Below are 25,735 nucleotides of genomic sequence, written 5' to 3'. Positions count from 1 at the left end.
CCCACAGGTAATGTGTGTCATTAAGGAAGGAATTAACCCCAGCCCCAAACTCGTACTTTCCTTGTTGAGCTGTCTTTTGTGCTTCCCGGCAACAAAATGATTTCTCGTCCAGAAATATATTACAGTGTAGGGTGGTAACCGAAACCCCACGGATTATGAAATATCTCAAGTTTAATTGCTCCTCGCTGTTCCCTGAATGATGCCAGGTCTTGCCCAGACCGTTATCCTTTGCTGCCATCCCAGGTTTGAAGTAGGGACCAGCAAAATAGTGTACACCGGAGCACCAATTAATGTGTTGTGTTCGCCTGTGTCCTTTTCGTCAGGCGGAACCGGGCAAGATCCGAGCGGCCTCAGGGCTTCCCGGTCACCGGGGCCGCTGGATCTCCCGCTCCGCAGCACACGGGCAGGGAGAGGATGGGAGGAGTTGGGCTGCTGTATTCCAGTCTCAGATTTAATGTTAATCCTTGCCTCTAAACCGCACCCGCTCGCACGTACCTGTCCGACAGTCCCGGTGCCTCGTGCCTCGCTCCGAGCGGCTCCGGCTGCTCGGCCCGGCTTTTATAGGCTCGGGGTGACTCAGCCGGCCCCGTGAGCTGCCTCTCTCCGGCCCGGCTTTCCCTGCTCCCGGCTCTGCCCACAGGCTCGGGCGAGGTCTGTTCCAGGCTCGCTCCCCCGCATCCAACTTTGAGAGGGGGCGGCTCCGGGCAGCTTTCCCCGCTCCTTGGCCCTAGCGGGAGGTGGGTAGGAGGGCTCTTATTTCCCAACACTCACGCAGGGCTGCTCCTGTCTGTCTTTGTCTGAGCAGAGGGGGATAAAGGGAAAAGATCAGTGTCAATAGTCCCGACTCTCACGTCTTCCACCGGCGGGGGGAGGGAGGGGAATTGTTGTGCTCCTTTGTTGGCAGGTCAGGATGATGTAAAGCTGAGGCTCTGCCTGCTAACATGAGCTTTGGTCTCTCTTTTGGCGCCAGTGAGGGGCTTCAAGTGTTTAAATTTCTAAGACTCTTGCTCTTGGGGAGTAAATTCTGCAAAAGTTCACGCAGGACAAATTACTTTCTAAGGAGGCCCTTAGGATATGTCAGAAGTGAAACTCTCACCTGCTCCTCCCGCAGAGAGGAATTCTCTGTGCGGATGGAGAGGGCGTAGGGCACCTCGCTCCCCGTGTGACGAACTTTGGGAGGCCTTTCCCGCTCCCGCTGTGCGTGGGCTGCGTTCTCTGTCCTGCATCTGTGTACCACATGGCTTGGGACAATTCCCTTCCCGCTACTTCTCTCATCGTTTGCTGGATAAGTAAAACTGACAACAGAAACCATCTCCCACTGAGGGACCTGCCCCGAGCTGGGCTTTTCAGCATTCCCACAATTCTAACAATAATTAGGTCGAGAGCAGAGAATAAAGTCAGGGAAATGATCCCAGAAAGGGATGAGTTGATGGAGATTTTTCCAAAGTAAAAGTTAAGAGTGGTTGTTCTGTAGCTACTATAGGACAATTAATTGTTAAAATTTCTAAGGAGAACGGTAGTCAGTGCTTTTTCTTTATCGGGGCAACAAAACAGATCCCTGACATGAAGGCAGCACCGACCTGTAAACTTCGGTGCTAAAGTGCAGATAAAGGCCTTGCTTGCCCAAAATCGTTGAGTCTGCAAGCACACATTAGGCAGACCTTATCTACTGACCGTGTGGGTCATCGTGAGCGTGGGGAGAGAGCCTTGAAAACCACCAGAACATCCACAGAACACAGATAGGGGCTTCAGTAGGACTCTGTGGAGCCATGGCGTTCCCGGGGAGGCCAGCGAGGCGCACACGGCGTTCCCGCGGAGCGGCTCTGGGGCAGACGGATGGTTCCCAACGCGGGGCTGATCCCACCATTGACCCGGGGCAGGCACGTGCGGGCCCGCAGGTACCTCCGGAGCTCCGGCTCAAAGGGCAGGGCGGAGCAGGTTACAAAAATCTGAAGAATTTGGTACAAGGGCAGGAAAGCCCAGCTCCAGGCAGGCCGGTGGAAAGCCTGCCTTCCCTCTGGTTTCACAGAGCTGCCGCCTGCGGCACTCCTCTTTGGGAAGCCGAGGAGCAGGGAGCTGGCCTGGCTTTGCCCTGGATTATTAAATTATTAAATACTTGTGATTGCTGCCCTTAGCTCAATATTTAGACAGTGAATTTTCATTGCTTATTTTAGGGTTATTTGCTGTCTTATTGATTTTAATATTTTTCAAAAAATACTCCAGGAAACTCGGGGAGCCAAAAGCTGCTTTAATTTTAATGAGTTGATCCTTACTGACTTCATTTTGGAGACTGAGTTGAGCAGACTGGGAAAGCTGCTGCTCGTTTTGGTGAAGGTGGAAGGGAGATGGAGGTTTTCTTTGCCCTGAGGCCCTTGATTTCTGAGTGATACAGAGAACCTGTTGCAAGAGGCAGAGCGCCCTTGGAAAATGAGCTTTGGTTATTTTTATTTTCCATCTTTGTTTCTGCTTTTTTCGTTGGCCAGTTTTTGTGGCAGGTACTGTATTTTCCCAGGTCTTTGGTTAGCTGCAAAGAGCTAATCTCTCATCATCTGAAATATTTCTGCTGTGGTGCTACATACAGGTACTAGTGGAGGTTTCCCAGGGCAGACAGCAGCCCTTGTTCACCAGTTTCTTTGAAATATCTGCTAACAGCAGGCAGAGATTTCCCCTTTGTGATTCACTTTGGCTTGTTCTCATGTCGCCTTTTATTCTTTTTTCCGCTTTTCTGAGAGTTTCGGTGACAACCTGAGGGAGCGTTAGCAAGGGCAGGCGTTCCTGCCAGCCTTTTCACACGGGCCATGCAAAGGGAGCTGGAGCAGACGCCCCCTCCCCGGGGCGTTCAGGGCTGCACAAAGCCCCTCTGCCCGCAGGAATTCTCGGGCTGAGCCTGCATTCCTCAGTGACACCAAGATAAGCAGAGCACCAGAAGGTGAGGATGGTACCAGGCTGTAAAGTTTAAGAGGTGAATGTTTCTTACTGGCTGTGATCCAAGTGATGGCTAAGAATGAAAATATCCTGAAAAACAAATCTGGAGAAAGGCTTTTAAAGGCAACAAAAGAACTGTTTCACGGGTCTGTCCACAGAGCAAGCACAAGCAAGACATTTTCCTACAGAGAAAGGGGAGAGAATGGAAGAACAGGATTATTTAGCCTGAGGTTTCAGAAAACGATGGGGTGTGTGTCTCCTAACCCAGGCCGAAGGCAGTGGTGAAATCCCCAATGGAATTTGATGTAAGAGCAGCAGGATGCTCTGACATCGGCAGTGCTTTACCCTGACCTGGCTTGGGTTTAGTTAAGCACCGTGTGCAGAACAGGGTTGCAGCTGAGAGGAAATGCTAGTTTCCTAAAGGTTTGTTTTCATCTAATAACATTCCTGCCCAGGATTTCATCTCTGTATTGCAAAACTGCTGGGGAGACGCCCCTGTCCTGCTTTCACTTCTTCACTCTTTCACTCATTCTGGGAAGCCTCTCCCACATCTGTGCAATTGATAACGTGGTTTGTGCAGCCCACCTGCTCTCAGCCCTGTGTACAAATAGGTGGGATGAGCTCATGGGAGCCGAGGGTGATCGGGGTATTGCACAAACTGGGGAGGGTTTGGAATGTCCGGAGCCTGGTGGGACGTGCTGGGTGACATGGCTGGGATGGAAGGTGACTCCAAGCCGGGGCTGCTGCAGGTGTCAGGCACGGCAGGCTGGGGCAGGCCTCCTCTCAGGTGCTGCCTGCCACATCCAGCCTGGAATTATGGAAGTGCAGGAATGCCCTGGGTCCTGCCTTCCCACTCCAACCTCTGCAGGAAGGAGTCTTCCCACTGAAACCTCTCCTCTTTGTAGGAAGAGGAGCTGCAGTCACATGCAGCACTCAAAGCAGCTGGATAAAAACAGCTTCCTTTCCCATCTATTGTGAAAAAGCCTTGCAAAGTGAGTGGGGCAAGGAAAAGCTACAGCTGAATGACCTGAGGAAATACAGAGAGAGGGCATCAGCAGGGGATCACTCTCTTAAACCTAAAATGGCAAAGGATAGGGCTTCCAGCCAGCCAGGATGAGCTGGCAGAACTCCTCCTTGCAGAGCAGCAGTGAGGGATTCAGTGGAAAGGCAGTGACACATTGGGTAAGATTGAAGGAGGGGCAGGAAAGAAAATGGAAATATTTGCTAGTTTCTCTGAAATCCCAGCAGAGACAGCTTGCAGTGCAAGTGAACGTGCTTGTTTGGCAATGGGATGAGCCACACTGTGCTAATGAGAGCGCTCTGCTCTCTTCCCCGTCCCTGCATTCCTGTGCTCAGGTCACGTAGGCAAGTGGCAGCTCCAGGGCCTCCCTGCAGCACTGGGGACAGGCTCTGCTCTGAGTGCCCACCGTGGGCTGTGCCTCCCAGGGAGCAACCACAGCACTGGCACTGCTCACTGCCAGCGAGGGGCTCTGTGCAGCCATGGGCAGCATCCTCACTGCAGAGCCTGACTGGACACTCATCTGGGGGGCAGCTCTCCGTGGAAGAGGTGCTGGCACTAATAGGGCGTTTAGCTCTCCCATGGCTCCCTTAGCAGGCTTTTAATATGGCCAGTGTTTGCACTTGGGCGGATCTCACAACGTGAGGAAAATACTTGGCTTGTGTCAAGCAGCTGACAAGTGGGTAGGTTCTAATCTGAAGGAAAACTGGATGGTCCCTCAGCTTGTGCAAGAAGTGCTGAGGAGAGGGAAGAGCAGAGGGCTGGGAAGCGGGCTGTAATTTTTTATTTTTGCAAAATGTAAAGCTGAAGTTTAAACTGCACAAACTGGGAGTGATTCCCCTGAAGCCCATTGACAGGGGCTGGGGAAAAGCAGAGAACATGGCATGAAAATCAGGGCTCTCAGTTTCCAGTGATGTTTGTGAATTTATGCAGTGGTTTCTGCAGCCTCCCTTTATGATATGACACCACCTGTCCATTGTATTTCTTTAGATATGTGGAACCAGTTTTGGTTTGTCCAGCAGTTTCATGGATTCTCCTGGTTTCACTCTGTCCTTGCTTTACAAGGTAGTATCAAATTTCATTCACTTCGGTGGATGTGTGTGGCTCCTTCCAGCAGGCAGAGCTGCTGGCTGCAGATCTGCTTCCTCAGAGTCATCCACAGCTCCTCTGGGAAACCTGTGCCAAGGCCTTTCCCCCCTCACAGGGATGAATTTCTCCTCCATTTCCAATCCAGCCCTGCCCTCTGTCCGTGGAAGCCATTCCCCTTGTCCTGTCACTGTGTGCCCTTGGCTAAAGTCCCTCTCCAGCCCTCTCACAGCCCTTCCAGGGGCTCTGAGGTCTCTCCAGGCTGAACACCCCCGTCTCTCAGCCTGTCTCCAGAACACAGGGGCTCCAGCCCTCCAAGCATCACTCTTGGCATTTGCAAACACGTGAAATAAAACAGGCTTTTCAGAGCCTCACATGGACAGCTTAGCTCAATGAGATGTCACAGTGAAACAGTAACAGAGACAGAAATAGAAACACACTCAGAGCCGTTTTAATAGTTTTAGATAGTTCCTAAAGCACATTTTCCAACCAGGTAAGTAACAATGTTCCTCAAAAGATGAACTGTTTGGATGCAGTGTTGCCAAGATGAACGCTCTGTGGCTTTCAGGAAACCACTTCAGTGGATGAAGGTGGACATGGGTTCTACATTTTTGAGCAACGGAGTAACCACTACAGGAGTTCCAATAGCTTTGTCTGCAGGACTTTGGAATGTTCTGTGTTCTCAGGGTAAACGTTAGACAAACTGTGGAGCTTTAAAATACATATTTATTCAGCCTTAGTTCTGATAAATGCTGGGCTCTTTAACAATTGCCAGTTTAACAATGGAAGTTGCCTGGCTGTAACAGAGAAGAAAATTCACTGTACCATATCCTCAAGTTACTTGTTCTGGATACCCAAACAGATAGCTGAAATTAAAAGTACTAGGTTAAAAAACTGTCCAGTGGCTAGACACTATTTGTTTAAAAACATTGAACTGTACAAAAGGAAAACAAAGATGATTCAATTTTCTCAAGGATTGATGATGGAGTTGCCAAACTGCCTCCAGTGACCTTAAGTATTTAACAAAACTGACATCAGTATTTAAGAAAAGCTGTAAACCATCCCAGTCACAGTACAAGACTGACATATACACCAATTAGTAGCCAGCAACTAACAGAGATATTTTTGTTTAATCTCTGGTAGTCTTAGCTAAAAAGAAGCAGGCAGGGGGAAGAGTTTACTCCACGTCATTCCTGACCTCCAGTTAATTTGTGGAAGAGTTCTTCATCCAGCGTTTCATTGTGGTCCTTGGAACGTGTTGACAAGAAGATGTAGCCCCCAATGTACTCATGGATGATTTTGCAGTCTGCACTCAGGCACGTGAAAGCAATGGACACATTCTGGTCAAACTCGATGGCGACCTAAGGACAAGAGATGTGGCAAAATCAGACACAGAGAGGCTGGGAAGAAAGAGAAGAGTGAGGACACCACTGGATCCCAAACACTGGTAAAGCACTGCCTGCCCCTGCCAACCAAGAGTTCTGGGCCTGCTGGATGCTCGGGGTGTTTGGCTGCTCGGTGTTGGATTTGCTGCTACAGCAGGGCCCTCTGGTGGTGAAATAATTTTGCTTGGTCAAGCAGGCAAAATTATTTTTAATTTTTAAGCTTTAAGCTTTTTCCCAATGGGATATGAAGTGAGCACTGGGAAGAGCAGGAATGGCACTCCTGACTCTTTGTCTAATGAATCATATTTAATCTGCCCATTGTTATGTGCTGTCCTTAAATTGCCTTTGGGATCCTGGTTTTGATTCCAGCTACCGTTATCTCTAAAATGCAGCTAACAGAGCTTAGTTGATCATTGTGGATTCTGCCTTTTTTGAGAGGGATTTAATGTAAACCTGGCCCAGAATTCCAGGTGCAGGGAGTACTGCAGGAGAGCAGTAGGGAGGGTATCTGATCTCTCCTGGTTCCTGCAAAACTCCATAAGCAGGAACAGTTTCCAGGCTGCTTCAATATTTACACCAGTTCCACCCCAGAAATCTACAATTTATAGACCTGGATTTAAGCTTTGAAGCCCCAAATCAGGGACCACACATGGACACAGAGTTGCAGGCTTTGCAATCTCAGTTTGGGATTTGGAAAACAAACTGGGCTCCTGTATCCTCAGTCTGCAATAGAGACTGAACCACCACCATGTAGAGGATGATGCATGAGATTAAAATGAGATTTTTACTGACAGAGCAGTAAACATAACATGTGGGAATTCACCTTGGAGTCTCTATTTCATCCCATCAAAATCAAGGGCAACTTGTAAAGAGGTAGGAACCTTAAAACTGGTGATCTTCTCATTTCTGATTTCTCACTGCAGACTCCACTAAGAAAAACTGCAGACAGCTTATTAACTAACATGTCACCACATGTTCAAAATCTTTTCAGTGAGGCTTGAAAATATTTTCTGAAGGCATCCCTGAGTGTGTGAAATGCAAGGGCTGAGGGCAGAGCTGTCCCAGGTTTACCTGGCGGATTTCCCAGTTCACATTCCACTGCTTCATGGTGGAGAACCTCCACGTGGTGATGGGATCTCCTGTGGCCATGTCTATCCGTATCAGCCTGTTGTAGGACACGCCAAGCACATCATCCTTCTTGCTTCCTTTAAACCTGAAAAGAACCAAAGCCTCTGAGCAGATCTGCTTTGCAATGATTTCTGGCTAGAGAAACATTTCAGCTGCTCTCCTCTGGAAGTGCAGAAAACGTGGGAAAAGTCACCACAGCCTGGGATTCAGGAGAGCTTGGACTCATCTTTAGAACAGGATTTGTTATAAAGCAAAAGTGCAGGCTGATGAGCCGTGGTGTGAGATGGAAAATAGTCAGGAAGGTAGACCTGGCTGAAATCTTTCCATTTCATTGTTTCCTGCTAAAAAATACTGTTCTTCCCAAATGCATGAACTTGATTACATTTTTACTGGAAAAGAAGCCAACAATAATTTTTGTTGCTTCATTTCTCTAATGTTGAAACATGTTCCTCTAGTTATATTAACCTATATTAAGCTAAATTATATAATCAAAACAACTGATACATACCTGTTTTTGAGTATATCACGTTACAAAATTACTGAGGCATTTTAACATTTCAACTTTCATCTGATTAGAGATGAAAAACAAATACAAAAGCATCAAAATCTTTGGGGGACAAAATTTTCTGAGTTGGGAATAGCTAGGAAGAGAAACAACCTTCCTCTGCCTTTATGCTGAAAGCTGAAAGAAATCTCATCTGCCTGCTGTGAGTACTCTCAGTATTTCTGATCCTGTTTGTGAACCTTCTCTCTTTAGATGCAGCTGGACCTCAGGGAAAAAATTTGTGACACAATTTGTGCTTTACTTAGTGCCCCACTGAGATTCTGCCCAGCAGTTTGCAGCAATTCATCACTACAAAATGCAATTTAGGTGTTGGGTTGGTTTTCTCTTTAACAGGATTAATGGTGACAGATGGGGCAAAAAAATCTGTACCTGTGGCAGTAAATTCAACAGGATCAGGGACCATTTTGGGCATGGAATTCAGGGAGAATTCTGGCTCCAAACAAGCAGGGCTCTCTCAAGTGACTGCCAGGCACAGTCTGGGACCTGGGACATCCAAGACCCAGCACAATCACTGTTCACATGAGGCTACTGGATTTTGACAAGTCACAGTTCAATAGTGCAGATCAGTTTGTACCCCAGATGATTCCTAGCCTGCCCTGGAAGGGGTGTTAAACATAAATTAAGGAAGGTACCTCCGAGTATGGTTGTGTCAGCAATTTTCAGCTTTTTGGTGTTTTGTCAAGAGAAAAGGCTGCAGGTCAGACCTCTGCTGTGTCCAGGGAAGCTGCTGTGAACACAATGGGACCTTTCTTGTGCTCACTGCTCTTTCAGATTAGCCTTAAAAATGGATGATTTGCTGTTTTCTTAATGAAATGCAAAAGGAATTAGCATTTTATCATGTTGCAATGAGCAAGGGTCAGAGTGAACACATCCTGCAAACCTGAGCACACCAATTAGACAGGCATTTAATACATTTTGGAGAGTTTATGACAGTAAGGGTTTAATGCTAGTGAGAGGTTACTTCAGGCTGAACCCAAGAGGTCTGTACCAAGGCAGAGGGAGTGCAGTCTCACTCCAGGAATGGAGATACTGGGGGCTACTCCTATAGCAAAACCAGCAGTATGGAAATCACTAAAATTAAAAGAAATCTGTGGGGGGAAAACCACAAAATGTTCTTGGAACACGGTGTCAAAGAACTTCCTGCAAATCACTGAGCATGAACTCGTTATGGCAGCTTGATGTGAGAGTGCAATTACCTCACAACGTAGTAGGACAAACCAAACTCAGGCAGGGACTGCCAGGCTTGGATAAAACGCAGCTTGGCCTCCACCAGGGACATCTGGGACACGTTTTGGTGGGCTTCCAGAATTCGGGCAGTCAGCTGGGAAACACAGGAAAAGAGAAAGTTTTCAGCTGACTGGAGAACAAATATCCTGTTGCCTTCACTAAATCAGAAATCATGAGGTCTGTGCTGTGTTCAACACTTTGTTGTCACTATTTGTGCAGATGCAGCACAGAGGGCACCTGGGGACACATCCCGAGTGCAGAGGGCAGAAGGGACAGCAAGGTCTCAGGTCTGGCTCTGTGAGGCGCTGCCCTGGCTCCATGCACTGCTCTGGGGACCCTCCTGAGGGCAGGGAGGCTGAGATCTTGCACAGCAAAAGCAGGACAAGGAATTAGGTGCAGAGTAAGGAAAGACTTGAAGGACAAGAGGACCCAAAGACCCTGCTGATTCAGATGGAAACAATGGCTTGCAATCCATAAAATGCTCCCTTTGTTACTCTGAAGAGAATTTCAGGAAGGGAACAGAGTTATCAGGAGCAGAACATCATGGGTGACTTAAGCCAGGGTATGGATGTAGGAGAGGTGCCAGAACACCTGTCCCTGTGTTCATCTGAAGAAAAGGCCTCTTGTAAAGGGACAAAGGACTGCTGCAGGGAGCTGTACTGCGTGGCTTCCAAGCGCTGCTTTGATCCAGCCTCATCCCAGAGCAGCCCCTGGGATGGCCCACGCCCAGCCAGCAGCCACACTCAGGTACCTGCTTGGACTTGAATTTTTTGGTGTAGCGTGGAGAGACGAAGCACTCAGGTTTCATATCCACATTCTCTGGCTCAGAGGCTGCCTGGGAACACATGGTCCAGTTCTTCATCTGCAGGAAGGAAAGGATCTTCTGCACCTCGGGCTGGTAGGAGCTGTCGGCCATCGTTCTGCCCTTGGAGGCCAGAACACAGGCAGCCATCCACCGAGCGTACTGATCCTCCTGGAACACAGACAGGGGTTTGTTCTGTTCTTCCTTCCTGGCTGACTGCTTCCAGTTACACCTAGGTTTTAAATTTTCTAAGAAATCCAATACCTTGAAATAGATTCTCTTGGAGATTTTATTGCATGACTGGTGTTCACCTACTGAACACTTTTTACACAATTTGATCTGATACATAAACTGAAAACTAATGTAAGACCCTTATCATGCTCTCCTCATCTGAATGGGGAGAGTTCTAATTAAGAAAAAAGAAAACAAAATCCAAACTTCAATTCTCTGACAACACTGGAACAAAATACTGTAACTTCTTTTTATTGTTTGATAGTTTTTTCTGGCTTTTTTCCTACCAGCCTGATGGTAAGCACAAGGTGACTTACTGTCCTTATTATGTATTTAACAATTATGTATTTGTTAGGTCACAACATCATTCTTAAATTTTCTAAAGATTTAGATAATTAACTCTCTGCAGCATCCTCATTTTTCTATACAAATTCTGGAGCAGGACAATCTGCCATAAATCTTGAATTCAAATTTTCTCTTGTCTTATTACTCACATTATCACATCTTAAATATACTTCGTTCATGCCATCTGCAACAGGAATTAGTAACTTGATTCCAAACTTCTTCGCTGCAACATTTACATCTGGTACAACTTCACATCCTAGATCACAGGGAATCAGAAGGAAATGAATTTATTTCATTACTATATCAGTAGCTTTAATTACTGCTTTAACACTAAGGAACTAAGTGCTTTGTGGTTGTTGTTCTTTGAGACTAAGGGCCAAGACCTTGAAGCTTAGGCCCTAATGAAAGGGTTTTGTTCCATTCCCTGCCTGGTCTGGCTTGCCAGGGTGATGAATGCTCTGAGTTCAGGGAGCACGTGGGCCCACGTGGAAGTGAAGGGATGGGAGTGCTCCCAAAACCTCAGCCTGGTCTCAGGAAATGCTCAGCACTCGAAATGGAGAGGAACTGCTGGGAGAGGCTGCTTGGTGTTTTTCCAGGCATTCTCTGACCTACTGAGGATATGCACATTGGGATTTGTTCACAGGGGTCAATCTTGTATTTCAAAGGTTTCTTCTGGGATGGGTACTGGGCATCATGGGTTCCCTGATGCTGAATAAAGAATGTCCCTGCAGGAGCAGAGGTAGATGGAGGCTACACAGGGTGCTGTGTGTGTGTGCACAGCCAGGAGCAGAGGTGGATGTGTGTGTGCACAGCCAGGAGCAGAGGTGGATGTGTGTGTGCACAGGGTGCTGTGTGTGTGTGCACAGCCAGGAGCAGAGGTGGATGTGTGTGTGCACAGGGTGCTGTGTGTGTGCACAGCCAGGAGCAGAGGTGGATGTGTGTGTGCACAGGGTGCTGTGTGTGTGTGCGCACAGCCAGGGCCCCTCCTCCAGCCACGGGAATCCCCAGGCACACACAGACAAGGCCCAGGGAAGGCCCTGGAGCTGTCCCTGCACAGCAGAATGCAGGGACAGCTCTGGCATTCCTGCCCATGGCACCCTCCCTAATCCTCTGCTGCCACTGTGTGTGTGCCAGGGACACAGGGGAACACTCCTTTTAATGTAGAGTGGAAGTATTTGGAAGTAAAGCATCCCACAAGCCAAATTCCCTACCGGGCTCAGCTTGAAGAATTCAGCAGTGCAGGGGATTTTACAAATCAGCTCTGATAATCCCAGCTCAGGTTAAACTATTGAATCCTTTCTGTGTAAGCCTCTTCTGCAGGTGCAATCTGCCTGCTTAGGAGTCTCAGGAGCTGAAAAAGCTCCCAGACAAATGCTGCTGTGCTTGCCTTCCTGACTCTAGCAAGGATTTGTTTTACCCAGTTCACAGATGCAAAAGAAAAATCAAAGAAAGGAGAATTCCTACCTTTCAGGTTTAGTTTATCAATAGGCTCTCCCTGTGCAGATTCCTTGTTTTTAAAATAAGATATTGAAGTGTCTCTGAAGACAAACCAGTATGTCTTGATAGCTTTGAGTGCCAGCTTCTTGGGCCTACCAGAAAAAAAGAAATCCCATTGGTTTATTTCAACACATAAAATTGAAAAGTCCCTCAGAAACACTGCAGAGCCTCTGAAATTCAAGGCCATACCCATGGCTTTGGTTGGTTATGGCACCTCTGAGGGGGTGGGAAATGCCTGGATCCAGTCCAGGTTATCCCAGGTATGGACGTGGTTTTTGCTCCAGATTTTAGCTGAATCCCATCTGTGATTTTTTCTCATTTATTTCCTCCATTCCTAATCAAAGCCATTCCCTTCTAACAGACTAATCCTTCCCATGAACTCAGTAGCACAAATGTAACCCCTGATTTATTACTCTGAATTTGCATCAGTTTTTCATATCTTGAATACCTTCTTGCCTTATCTTGAATATCTGCACCCATAAAACCAACTCATATTCATTGTAAGGAAGCAGAGATCAGCTTTTCTGGCTTAATCTGAATCATATCTAACACAACAAAACTCTATTTCTTCACTAAGTTTACAGAAGCTTTGTAGCCCTTCAGGACAGAAAACCAGAGGTGTTAGCATGTGAGTAGAGAAAATTTGAGTGGAGAAATACTTCATGGTTAGTGACAAAGGTCATCAATGAAGTGAAAAAGAAGAAAAAAGGAAAAAAATCCAGCGTTTCCCTTTAAATCTAAGGGGATGGTACAAAAAGTATAGAACTAGCTGGAAAACAGTGATGTACTATATATACTCTTATTATATATCCCCAGATCCTCTCTAAAAATGCTGATTTAGAATCTTTTCTAGAAAATGGCAATTTTTATGTTTTAATTAAAAAACCTTATATTTTCAAAACTACCAAATAATTTGGTTTTTAGTTTTCTGATACAGCAACATTCTTCAAAAATAAGGGACTATAATTTTTTTAGATAGATAAAATTATTTTTATATCCCTGAAAATGTTGCTGAAAACTTTTTAGAAAGCCTCTTCTTGCTGTTTTTGAAAAAAATGTTGCAATTCTCCACAATACTGTCCCCACCTGAAAGCAGCATTTACTGTGGTGCATACTGTGAATAAAGAGGAATAAAAGTTCACCACAGGAACAGGAAGCACTGGGACATGCACAGCTTTGCATCCAGGTTTACAGTTAACCAAATAATTACAGCCACAAAGTGTTGCTGTTTGAAGAATACCTGGATTCCACAGTGCCTTAGGCTTTAAAATTTATATAGGAACCTTTTCATGATGATAAATAACTGCTGAATGCTTATAAAAGCAAACTGTTCTACTGCTGGGGAAAAATAAATAATCCATTGTTAAAAGCCTTAATTCCCTTTCACCTTAAGCCACCTTCATAATAAGAATGTCAAATAAAATTCCAAATTGGAAATTAATAATTAACAATTGTTAGCAGTTAACAACAGTTAAAAATTTTCAGGTGCAGTTTTCAGTTCCTAGATTAAAAATACCATCTGTCAACGGATGAATCTGATAAATACTTATAAAACAGAACACTTTATCTCTCTAAAACACAAAGACTGTTTTGTGATAAAAGGCAATACAGACTTGAGGTCTCTACAGTCATTAAATCACCCATAAAACAAGAGACTACAATGGGATCACAGAAACCCATTTTGATATTAGAAAAAACAGACTCCATGTTCAGTAAGAAAGGGGTAATTTGGATGTTCCTTTTGTTTAAAAAATACATTCCCTGGGCTTACTTTCAGAAATTCTTCTCAGGGAGAACTGCAAGTTTCTTCTGGTGTCTTAGTGGGAAAAAAAAAAAAAAAGTAAATATGATTGAAAATAAAACTTGGGCTGTTTTGTTTAGAGATGATGACTGAGGAGCACTAGGAAATACAGACAGCAGGGTCTTTAATAAGTACAAACACAGCTACCCAGCATCCCAGGAGTGGCAGAGATTTGCCAAGCAACACTGTCAGAAGCAGGAAGAGAAAGACTGGAAGAGAATATTATTAGGCTGGTTAGACCTATCTGGGGGATTTGTCTATTTATAACTGCCACATGTACTGTTAGATTAGAATGAAAAACTCAAAAGATCTCTTGTAAGGTTAAGCTTTTGGTTTTGTATGTTTTATTGTTAATTTTAACAACTCACCTAACTAGCTTGAGATTATCAGCGAGTTTCGGGATGTCTGTGATGTCCTCCTAATCAGGAATAATAAGGAACAATTTTAGTACAATGCACTCTGTAATCAACTGTTAAAAAAATCAAGAACCAGGAAGGCCCATGAGAGTCAACAGATTTGGCACAGCAAAAGAAATTATTCTGGGATCCCAAAGGACATACCAAAATGTTGCTTTTATTTCCACCTTCCAGTGTCACTTCCAGATTGGAAAGGGCGGCTTCTACTTCATCCACTTCTGACTCACAGGTGGAATCTTGTGTCTCTGATGATAATGATAACTTGCTGACATGGTACTGAAATAAAACAGCATCCAATAGTCAATGCAGCAATTATCAACACACAATCACAGTGTTTCAAAACAGATCATTGGTTCTCCTGGGTCTTGGAGAACTGTGTGAAGTTCTGCAGGAATCAGGGGTTTTCCCAAGGAAACAGCCATGGCCACTGTGGCTCCTGTGCAATGGCTCTAATGGCTTCCTGTTCTAATGATCAGTGTTTGTGTTCCTTTGCTGAATAATTGCCCCTGCTCTGGGAGGCTGCTACATTTGGATCCCCACTCCTGCCATCCATACAAGGTGGAAACTTGGAAGCAAAGTGCTCTGGTGCTCTGCAGTGACAGGCTGTGAATTCGTGGCAGCTCTGTTTACATTTAAAAGGAAGGAATTGATTATTAAAGCAAGTTTGTGCTTTATTCCCTATGGTCAGAGACTAAGCCATGCTCAGTCATGTTCAATTCCCAAGTACTCCATAGTTTCCCTATCTTCACATTGTGCTGTGGCATTTTCCTGGCTGTTGGGGAATGTTCACATGGTGTACTCATGGTGTATTACAGGAATTTCAGGAAGAAGAGATGAAGGGATGGTAGCTGGTACAGGAAACCACACTTGATACTAACACTGATATCAAAGTGCAGATAATGTTAGTAATGCAGATAATGTTAGTTACTGTTTCCATAATTGTGTGACTAATGGTGTTAGTGCTGCCACCGAATTCAGCTGCTTTAGCTGATGGGTGCTGCTGAGTGTTTCTCACCCCAGGAGCAGACCCCAATCCAAGCAGAGCTCCTGGGCTGTGTGCTGGCCTTGTCCTAACCTGTGCCTGCCTGTTGGGGGAGCAGGTTTAGCCCCGGGCTCGGGTACGTGCCTGCAGTGCTGCGAAGATGAGCATCTCCTCCTCGGTGCAGTCGATCTCCTCCAGCAGGATGGCCCAGCGCGCCTGCTCGTAGATCTGGTTGATGCGCACGGCGTCGTACTGCAGGGAAGGAACAGCAAAGAGGGGGTCAGGCACAGCCTCGGGCCAGCTGCAGCTGATCCAGCTGCCTCAGCCACACTGCTTTGTGATGGGTTCCCTCCTCTGCTCCCTCCTTGCCCAGTACCAGCTCCTGTGATTGTGTGCCTGCTCCCACGGCTGGCTGAGCCTACACCAAACCAGCCAGGAGCCCCTGGCTGGGGCAGAAGGTGAGGCCCAACATCCCCTTTTGAAGGAAGCCTTGGACTGGTGTAACCAAAATGTGAGACCACACTCATGTGACACAGCTGACAAATGTGACCTGCAGAACTCTCTTGTTCCTCATTTCCTTTCTTCTGCTCTTGACTTTTTCACTTCTGGTTCTGTCTGGCTTTGCACTGGCTTGAGATTTGCCAGATCTGCTTTAATTCACTGTCTGTTTTTTGGATAGTGATTACTCCTTATTATCTACTTGGTTAATAAGCTGAAGTGATTCACAGAAATGTTCAAGGCCCAGAGCTGCTGAAATGTAGGTGATGGGAGGGCAAACCTTGGAGTGTGACCTCTCCCAGAAAAGGTGAGATATTTGGTTGCCTGAAGCTCTTTTGGGCATTTCATCCTATGGCTCCAGGGCTAGCTGGGGCAGAGAAGGGAAATGTTTGGGCTGCTGAAGTTGAGACATGTACCTGGATTTTAGTGGGGGTGCCATTTCACCCAAAAACATGCCAAATAAACTGGAAAGTGCCCTGATTTCTTCTGAGGGCTTCAGCCCAGAAAAGCTGTGAAATTCAATGAGGACAGTTCAATATTAATGGGATTGTAAAGCCAAATTTCAAAACCAGGACCCCTTACATCATTTAGGATACTGCTAGTCTAGTCTTCTCCTTAATTTTTCCTGTTAAAAGAGATGCAGAAAGTAAAGCAGCCCCTCTGTAAACAGGGATACTGTTTCTGATGCTCTTCAGATCCCATCTTTAAATTTAAGATCTCATTTCATGTGAGGAACAGCAATTCAGGGTCCAGAGGGTAAAAGTGCAGCCATAGCTGAGAGAAGCTGAATTTGATCTCTCTGAGGGCTTGTTACAAATCCTGGCTAAAATTCTACATGGAGCTATATATATTCTATATTGCTGTATAGCTCCTTGACATGAAAACAGGCAAACAATGAATAGCAATAAAAACAAGGCTCTTACTTTGGGATTCAAATCAAAGAAAGTGTAATATTTAAAGCGTAGAAGAAGTTGATCTTCCTCCTGAACATCTTGTTCCATAAGTGATCGAGATGAATCCAGCCAGCTGTGGAAGAAAGCAACCCACAGATCCATCTGTACAGGAGAAACCATCACAACTGCAGAGCTCCAGTGCAATTGTGAAACAAAGGGGGGAACAAACAGCTCTAATTCCTCTAAATCCAGGGGAAATTCATGTAACTCAAGAAGGTGGAGCATTCATATAGATTTCCAACTTCCATTTTCTGTGTATATACAATAAGCAATGTTTACTTGTGCAGAACTCAGTCACCTCTTTTTAATGCAAAATTATTGAACTTATCCACATCTCTTTCCAGTGTCTACTTAAAGCCTTTGGACTTTGCTATCCAAACTGTCCTTTAGCTGTGCCCACTGTGCTCAAATGAATTTACCCTCATCTAACAACAGACTTGAGCCCAGAGCCTGCACAATGCCACCACTCCTCATTTTGAACCCAAAGGGTCTCAGAGAGGCACCTTACCCTGCATTGAGCTTGGCTTTGTCAGCCAAAGTCCGTGGCTGGTACATCTCTGCCAGCATCTCTGGGGAGCAGGGGGATTGGCTGAGGGCCAGGATGCTGCAGCTCTGCTCAGCTGTGGAACCATCACTGAACCAGGTCATGGTGGAGGAAGCTGGAGAGCCACTGACAGGATCATAAATGGGTGTCATGGTCTTACTATACAAACCTGAATTGGCTGCAAGTTAAGAGCATCATGTTATTGCCATGAAAAATGGTCCTGTCCACCACTTCCCATCATAAACCCCTTTTCCTTCAAGAGAGTCTCCTTTCTGCTGTTTGCAGCTGCCCTTGTCCTCTCACAGGTGAGTGACCTCAGGGACAGAAATGCTCTTTGCTGCTCTGTGAGATCTCACTTGTGTTGGACACAGGAAACACATGCTTTCAAGCCTTTATTCCTCATTTTCCTTGCAGGTTGCCAAATTTCATGAATATTTTAATTCTTGTCCCTCTTTTTCAAAGAGCAGCAGCACATCCTGTGTGCAGGGCCACAGTCTGTTTTCTAGTGTGGCCTTTCTCATATCAATGGCAATGAACACATTTTAGGGACAACAGGGAAATACTGACATATTGGAAATTTCCTGAAGCCACTGATTTCAGGCCCACTGTGTCTCCAAGACCATCCTACATGAAACTGGCCTCCTTTGTGTAACAAAGAATTTCTTCCTCCTTTTGACTTCCAGTCAGAACAATAAAATCATATTGATTTTTCATTACCTGGTAATCCAGAACTCACTGGAGAGTTGCACAGGTTTAAAATATCTTCTGTAGCTGGTTCTTTGCTGTTCTTGTCTTTTTTCTTTTTCTTTTTGAGTGTGCCTTCTGATTGCTTCAATAAAGAGAGTTCTTCTGGCCGCCTGATATCTACAGAGGCAGTTTGGGAAGTGAAGCAAGATGATTACATCCAAAAGAGCACCCATGGTTGGTAACAGCATTTCAGGAAGCTTCATGTTGCAATCGGGACTTTATTTTTAGCAGGTTGAAAGTAGAAGCTGTGGAAAATCCACTAATTCTATAGCAAGGCCAAAGACTTTGGGCTGTAAGAGTGAGTTTGGACAGGATTTAAATCTCCTTTTGTAGGAAGTGTAACTGCATTGTAGAATGCCAGGAAAAAGCTCTTTCTCCCTAACAGCTCTGCAGTCACCTTTGAGCATAATAACCTCTGTGAAACATCTGAATTATGGATAAGCAAGAACCATTGTAATTGAGGTTCATGCCTTTTATTATTCAATGCATTTCTCATACAAGATTCTGTCTTGGTTCTCACTGTTCTCTAATGCACTACTAATCCAGACAGGTATTTCCAGTCACAAACCTGGCCCTTCATTTCTGAAAAACACTTTTACCCTGGGGTAAGCAAAGACATTTTTGACAGTATTCACTCATTCATTTAAAGTTACAGTGTTTCTGTACTGACTCAACCTGGAGGGAAAATGCAGAAATATTTAATTTGGCCAAATGCCAGTTGGACAATTATGGCATCATTATATCAGAGTTGTTAGGTATAATAAAGACATTGCACCTTTCACAATCTACTGCTAGGAGATGAAATTGAAAGTGGATCAATATGAGGCAGTAAATCCCTTCTGAAGATGAGTGTAAGCTTTGAAGATCTAAATTAAGATGAGGAATTGAATCCCTATTTTTACCCTAAACCAAAGGGATTTTTTGCTTGTAGACTCAACTGATTCCCATTGGTCACAGGCACACATCTGGCATGCTCTAAACCCTCTGCTTGGAAATGCTCCATTTTTGGGAAGAGAGGGGGACTCAGTGCTGTGAGACATGCATGGGCTGGGCTGGGGTTGTTAGGTGTGCCCTGACCTGAACAGATCTGGGCATACAGAAGTCTTGAACATTTAAAACGTGCTACATCTGAAGTGAACACATGTAGGCAGAGTTGGATGTTATTAATGTTAGTGAAAATAGGTGATAAATCAGTTGACACCAGTAAAATTGCCTGTGGTGAAGGCTGGTGTAGGACATTGATAATCTTATGCTCTTAGTCACTGGCACAGAATAATCAGGACCAAGTCCTGCTCCAGGAGGACAAAGATTCCTAGAAAACTGCCAGCTTTGACTATCCAGTACTCCTGCAGCTCATGGGACACATTGCTGACAGTGCTTGATCAGTTATCACAAAGAACCACTGACATGCATTGCATACCGAAACCACCAAAAACCTGTCTCACATTTCTCTTTGAGCCAAACAGTTTTGTGAGGAAGGACTTCACATCAAAATAAAGTCACCAATAAATGCTCCAGCTTAGTAGCCAGAGGAGGTTTATCTTTACTTACTGAGCATTTTGCAGATGTCACTGACAGCTTTGAACACCATGGAAGAGAAGCTGACTTTCAGTCTCACAGTCTTCATGTTTGGCAAGCGAAGCCGCAGCATTTTGTGCTGAGTAGTGAAGATCAGCTTAGCATCTGCCTGCACCCCGCATTTATCCAGTGTCCAGTGGGTTTTCAAAAGCCAACATTTTTTTTGTTCCCACCAGAAAGCATAGTCTGACCAATCTTGTGCTATTTCTAGGAAAATACAAAATGGTTACTAACAAACTATGGAGCAAATATACCAAACATTTGATTTGGAAACAGGTCTCTGCAAACAAAAATATTTTAGATTAAAGCAGCAGCTACAGGTCCCAACCTAGACCCTGTTTGCTGAATTCTTGTGGCAGTCACTGAGAACCAACTTTGTTTTCCCTGAAGATCTAACCCAGGTGCTGACTGTGGCACTGCCTTAGACTGTGGATATCCATTGGGAAAGAAGAGCTCCTGAATCTGGTGCTACCTGTGGTGCAATACTGCTGGGATTGTGCTGGGATAAAGACTAACAACAAAGGGTTCCAGCTCAGAACTTGTCAGTGCAAGCTGAAAATCCTCCTACAAAATCTCCTGTCACCCAGATGGGCACAAGCTCTTCCACAGCCTCCTGGCAGCAGCACTGAGCAGCTCATCTCAGCATTAAGAACCAGCTTCAATTCCATGGAAGTCTTGGTGACACACAGCTGAGTAGCAGCACATGCACAAGGAGAGAGATAAAAGTATTGCTGCTCTTAATTCCATGGGAATTCCAAAATTAGATAACTTCCCAGATGTCAATATGTAGTAGCAGGTAAAGCTTCTGTGTGATCTTGGCCAAGCTATTTCAGTCTCTGCACCAATCCTTGTTCCTCACCAGCTCCATGAGGCAGAGGCTGTTCCTCAGCATGTCCATAGATAACACAGCAGAGCCCTGTCCTATCTTGGGGTCCCCTGGTAAGAGCTGCTGACTTTTTGTGTCTCAAGACAGCTGCTGACACAAGTCAGTTACAGATTTGCTTTAAATATTAATACAGAAAGCTTTTCACACCAGCTGAATATTAAAAAAGAATACTGTGAAAAATTGTTCTTCTGACTCAGTGGAAACTGTGGCTACCAGCAATTTCCGGCTGAACCGAGTGTCTAAGTGTGCAGAGGGGACAGAACTGATCTCACATTCTCTTCCTGTACTCCCCTGCACACAGGGGATTTTACTTTTCACTTCCTAACTTTGACTTGGCTAGTCTTGGCTTTTCCCAGCTCTTCCCGACTGTGTCTATGCAATGGATAACATGGCTCAGACTTGGGTTAGAACACCACAACAGCACAGGTGACAGGAACTCCTGAAGCTCCTTTTAACAACTGATCCTGTCTGACAGCCATGGGTGCATAAACAGGGCATCACCTACCTCTCCTGCCCCCCAAACCACACAGCTGTACCATCCTGCTGGAAAGGGACTTGGGTAGTTAGTCTGGTTTAATTATTTTTGTCTAACCAAAAGGCGGCCCCAAAGTTTTGTTGGTACTATGGTAACACAGAGGGTGAAACACAGGGAGGGGTTTCTGGTTTTCTACCACAAAAAGCTCCACACACTGTGCTGTGACACAGAAATGAGGGAGTACCATTTCAAAACACAGAAGCTTTTCTTCAGAGAGGGAAAGATGCACATATTATTTAGTAACACTGTAAAAGAAACAGGTCTTTACTCACTGATTTTTTCTACTAATTTCAGCATCAGTCCTCCAACATGAAGATCCCCTCTGACCTGTAGTGGAAATTCCTTATCTACACCTTCATGTTGATGATCAACTGTCAGTAAGAGGTCCCAGGTGTGTGACCCATATTCATTTGAGGAAACCATCTTGGGAAAGGTCTGTGTAAGCTCTGCAAAAGCAAACCAACCAAACGAACAGGATGTTTCTCTTCCACTCTGAAACAAATGCATTTCTCCACAGTCTCAACATCATTCCATGCTGCCAGGACTTCACAGCGGCCTTGGATGGAACTTCAGAAGTGTTATCTTGTTACCTCTGAACCAGACTCTGCTCCTGCAATTGCTCTTGCAAGATAGGAATGTGGAATTTTTTGGTTTCGTTCTGATTTTGCCACGCCCCCAACCCAGTGCCTCCATTTGGGTAGATATAGCTCAGTTTTAGCTGGGTTTGCCCACCACCCAGTGCTAATCTGCCAGCCTGGACACTGCAAAGCCTACAGGGAACAAAGGCATTTTGTTGACTTGTACACTTAGAGCTCTAATTTTTACTGCAAATCCAAGTTTACTTTTGCAGTTTTGCCAGCTTGCTCCCACAGGACCAAATCCAGAGAGCAGTTTTACCTATTTGGGTACATACAAGGGGAGACAACTTTAGTGGCTCTCTGCCAGCATTATCCAGACACAGATCTGCAGTTCCTGCTGACTTGCACAGGGATGTAGGCACGTGTCCTTCTCAGCAGGGTGAATTGTCTGAGATCCCACCAGGCTCCTGCCAGGACAGGTGAACAGTAATCATGCCAAGCCAAACTACAGGAGATGCTCCAAGTAGAAGCTTTGGTTATCATCAGCTGGGTTCTGCTGAAGAAAGAGCTTGTAGGTATAAGGTAACTGGTGTTGCAGGCAGGATTTGTGATATTTAAGCAGTGAGACAGCTCCCTGTCCTGAAAAAGGCCTTTGCAGTTGAGGCATAGGCACTAAAATGGATGAATTCTATTTATTGCAAACTTTCAACAACACATGAGAGCCCAGCTCACAGACTCTCTCTGAAGGGGCCCTACACAGACTGCTTTCAACATAGAAAATAACTAAGCCAGAAGAGATGTAACAACGTTACAGTCTGTTGTAGTTCTTCTTAAAAATGAGTCCATAGTAATTTAAAACCTGATGTCAATGACTTTGTTACAAAATGTATTGTCAAAAAGATAAGAGAGATGAAGTAATAATGACAAAATCGACTAACAAGGAAAGTGATTCCAAACATAAAGGCAATGAATGTGTATGTGTTAAAGATTAGATGGATTTCCCCTTAAACAAATGACATTATAAATGAATAATCTGACCTGCTCAAAGCCATCATTTTAGAGGGAAATCAACGTACCAGCAAGTTTCACTGGGATGGGGCTGGAAATCTGCCCTGAAGTTCCAAAATTACAGACACACACAGAGAGCCCTAAGTCAGAGAGCTGCAGCTTCATAACTGTGTAACTCCAAGAGGCCAAGCCACACTATGGAGCAGGCTGTGTTGTTAACTGGGTTCCTGCATGTGCCAGCCTACACCTTTACACTAAACACTTACTAAACCAACAAGGGTTGGTACTTATCCAAGAGGTTTGCTTGGCTTGCCTTGGTAAATAAAGGCATTGTGTTGGACACTGGGAACACTGCCTTTCCTGCCTCTGGGATAAAGGATTTTGAATTTGTGCTGCCACGTGCCACGTGGATTTATGAGCTTAGGTATGCACTAGAGCAGGGGGTACCTGTGGAGGGGAAGGGCTGTGGCCCTCCTAAAGCACCCAAGACCCAGATCCCGAGCTGGTCCCCCAGGCAGGGGAGGCTTTCAGCACAAGTGCAGTACAAGGTGCACAGCACAGCAGTCCTTGCAATGTATTGATAGCAAAACAAAAATCCTGACTATAGAAAAGGCAAAATGCCCCTAGTCATGCTCCTAAGCATCAATAAACAACTTCAAAAGTAACTCATGGCCAAAGGATGAGAACTATGGGATTTTATTTCAGGAGCACAGGGGTGCAGTCTGGCAGATGAACTCTACTTTTGCCCACCCTTGTTCCACTATAAACCAATATTGTTACAGAAAAGCAGCAGTCTCATCTGCCCTTTTGGGCCAGCGAAAACATTTAGGAGCTGATCTGGATTTTTTTGGGCATCTATAAATTAGGTTTCACTTCCCAGGGAAGTCTAATTCTGCACACAAATGCCTGTGCTGACACGGGTGAAAATGAGCAGCCCAAGGGGTGGGTGAAACCCTTTCTTTCACCAGCTTGGAAAAAGCATGGCCTCAGTGCACTAATCCTGGCACTCCATCACTCCCTAAAGCTGCTCTTTACCTCTCCACTTCCTCTTCCAACCAGGAGGTTTCAGTTTGAAGATAAGGCAACACAAACACTTGTAAATCTACTGGAGTACGCAGCACAAACAAAGCCTGGGCTCGAAAACGGGGCAAGCAAAGCAACGAGGACAAGGAACCCCTCAGAATTAAACCCAACCAAACCCAAACCGTCAGGGCTCCACATCTTAGAGCCTCCAGCTCAAGCCTGGATCTGCTCGGGAACGTGCCCCAGCTCCCGGGCTCCACGTGGGAGCTTGCAAGGCCTGGCACGGGTGGATCACACAGGCCAGAAACGTGTCCTCGGGCTACTGCTGCCTCCACTCGGGATTTCTGCGGCACACTGTGGCCCGCGCAGCTATGGAAAAGCACCATTGGCTCTACACATCGAGCTCTCTGCAGATTTTAGCCCTCACAGCCCCAAACTTCAATGGAGAAAGATGCGAATCGTGCTGGAGCCAGGCGCTACCCACGCGGGGTTAAGGTCAAGAGGGGTCCCGAAGTCTCTCTGGTGCCTGGCGCAGCTCGGAGGTGCCAGGGGGGCCCGCAGCACCCTCGGCAGCGCCACTTGCACTTTGAGGAAGTGCCGGCGGCCCCACGGAAGGGCTGTAAAGCAACAACCCGGGCTCTGGGGCACAGCTCTGGGCACTGCCGCCCGCCGCAGGGGCAGCGCGTACCGCCCCCCGTGCCCCGGGCCCGGTCACTCCGGCATCGCCCCGCGCTCCCCACGGGCGCCCCGCGCTCCTCACCTGCCGTTCCCGCCGGCAGCGCTCCCCTCGCCTCCCGCGCCCTTCGCCGCCACCACCTGGCCTCTGAGAGAGCCAAGGGAGGAGCGGGGGAGGCGGCCCTTCCTTCCTTCTCCTTCCCTCTGCCCGCCCGCCCGCCCGCGGTGGGAGAAGGCGGCTGGGAGCGCTGCCCGCCCCAGCGGCGCTCAGGGTCCCCTGCCCAGAGACAGCACCCCATCCACGGCCCCAGGCCATCGAGCAGCTCCAGGAGTGCTTTTACACGTTTGAGGCTACCTGGAGAAAATCGGTTCCGAGGGTGCAATGGCAAAGAACAGAAAGGTGTGTTTGTGAGGTGAGGATGTATTAGAACTGAGGCACAGAGTAAAAGTGGATTGAACCGGCATGAAGGGGGCAAAAGCTTCTCCATGAGCCAGATTTCCCCAGAAAATCTTTATTGCCTTATACACGGTGGTACAGTGATGAGGTAAAGGGAAAAACCATATCAATGACAGAAAAGAGAAACAGAGATAATAAAGGAAAAATTCTTTCAGATTAAACTCATACCCTGGAAAAAGACTGCAGAGATATAAAGGGCACCCACACCATGGGAAGCAAATGGTTACTCTTATGAGAACTATGAAGTTGTCAAACCACAGATAATATCACAGGATATTTGCTCCCCTAGGCTTGCTCCCTGAGCTGCTCTGATCATGCTCATCTCTTTAGATTGTCTATGCATGCACTTGTCATATCAGCTATCCTTGGAGACAGGCCCTTGAGAGCTCACGAAAACTTCCAGAGCCCTCTGTCACCTGAGGGCACAGAGACGCCTTTAATCACCCCAGCCAGACCCAGCTGGGGCCAATTTCAGGCATTCTACTTAAGCTCAGGCTGAGGGGCAGTTTATCCTTGAAGTCACGTGGAGTAACTCTGCTTTTGCTGCTCCTTGGTACTGGCTTGGCTCAGTGGCTTTTCAGATCTTTGTAGGACAGTTTGGTAAGCTACCTGCTTATTATTATTTAAATAAAGGTACCTCTGCAGATGAGTAAATAACTTTGTATAGACCATGGGATAATATAAAATTCAGGTGTGAATTGGTTGGTGAACAACCAAGCCTGCTGCTCAACTCAGAAACACATTCTTGGGTTTTGTTCTCTAAACAAATTCAGCAAAATCACAAGCTCTTGATCAAATTGGAAAAAAATGGTGCTTGGGAGACAGTCAGTAAAAGTGTAGATGGT

General features: G+C 46.0%; 2 protein-coding genes across 5 annotated transcripts in view; one reads left to right on the top strand and one right to left on the bottom strand.

Moving 5' to 3' along the window:
- The window catches only part of BMP2 (bone morphogenetic protein 2), a 212,494-nt gene that overhangs the window by 12,179 nt on the left and 174,580 nt on the right, over window positions 1-25,735 (top strand). For all 3 annotated transcript variants that reach the window (XM_058020069.1, XM_058020070.1, XM_058020068.1), the window contains one exon: window positions 21,444-21,540. The gene's annotated coding sequence lies outside the window, so the exon portion shown is untranslated. The remainder of the gene's footprint in view (window positions 1-21,443; window positions 21,541-25,735) is intronic.
- FERMT1 (FERM domain containing kindlin 1) lies at window positions 5,739-24,630 on the bottom strand. 2 transcript variants are annotated; one of them, XM_058020067.1, is made up of 15 exons: window positions 24,519-24,630; window positions 21,422-21,595; window positions 19,702-19,935; window positions 18,121-18,267; window positions 17,368-17,581; window positions 16,830-16,932; window positions 15,553-15,660; window positions 14,571-14,702; window positions 14,379-14,428; window positions 12,177-12,301; window positions 10,862-10,968; window positions 10,086-10,307; window positions 9,304-9,428; window positions 7,486-7,627; window positions 5,739-6,390 (listed from the first exon to the last, which is right to left on the bottom strand). In XM_058020067.1, the coding sequence occupies exons 2-15, from the start codon at window positions 21,570-21,572 to the stop codon at window positions 6,217-6,219; spliced, it is 2,034 nt and encodes a 677-aa protein (XP_057876050.1). In that variant the 5' UTR covers window positions 21,573-21,595; window positions 24,519-24,630; the 3' UTR covers window positions 5,739-6,216. The 2 variants fall into 2 exon arrangements, with proteins under 2 accessions (XP_057876050.1, XP_057876048.1); XM_058020065.1 differs by lacking the exon at window positions 24,519-24,630 and having other exon boundaries at window positions 21,422-24,280.

Source organism: Melospiza georgiana, chromosome 3 (genome assembly GCF_028018845.1).
Source record: "Melospiza georgiana isolate bMelGeo1 chromosome 3, bMelGeo1.pri, whole genome shotgun sequence".
Taxonomy (NCBI): domain Eukaryota; kingdom Metazoa; phylum Chordata; class Aves; order Passeriformes; family Passerellidae; genus Melospiza; species Melospiza georgiana.
Note: the sequence above shows the minus strand (reverse complement) of the source record. Positions and strands in the feature narration are given on the sequence as shown.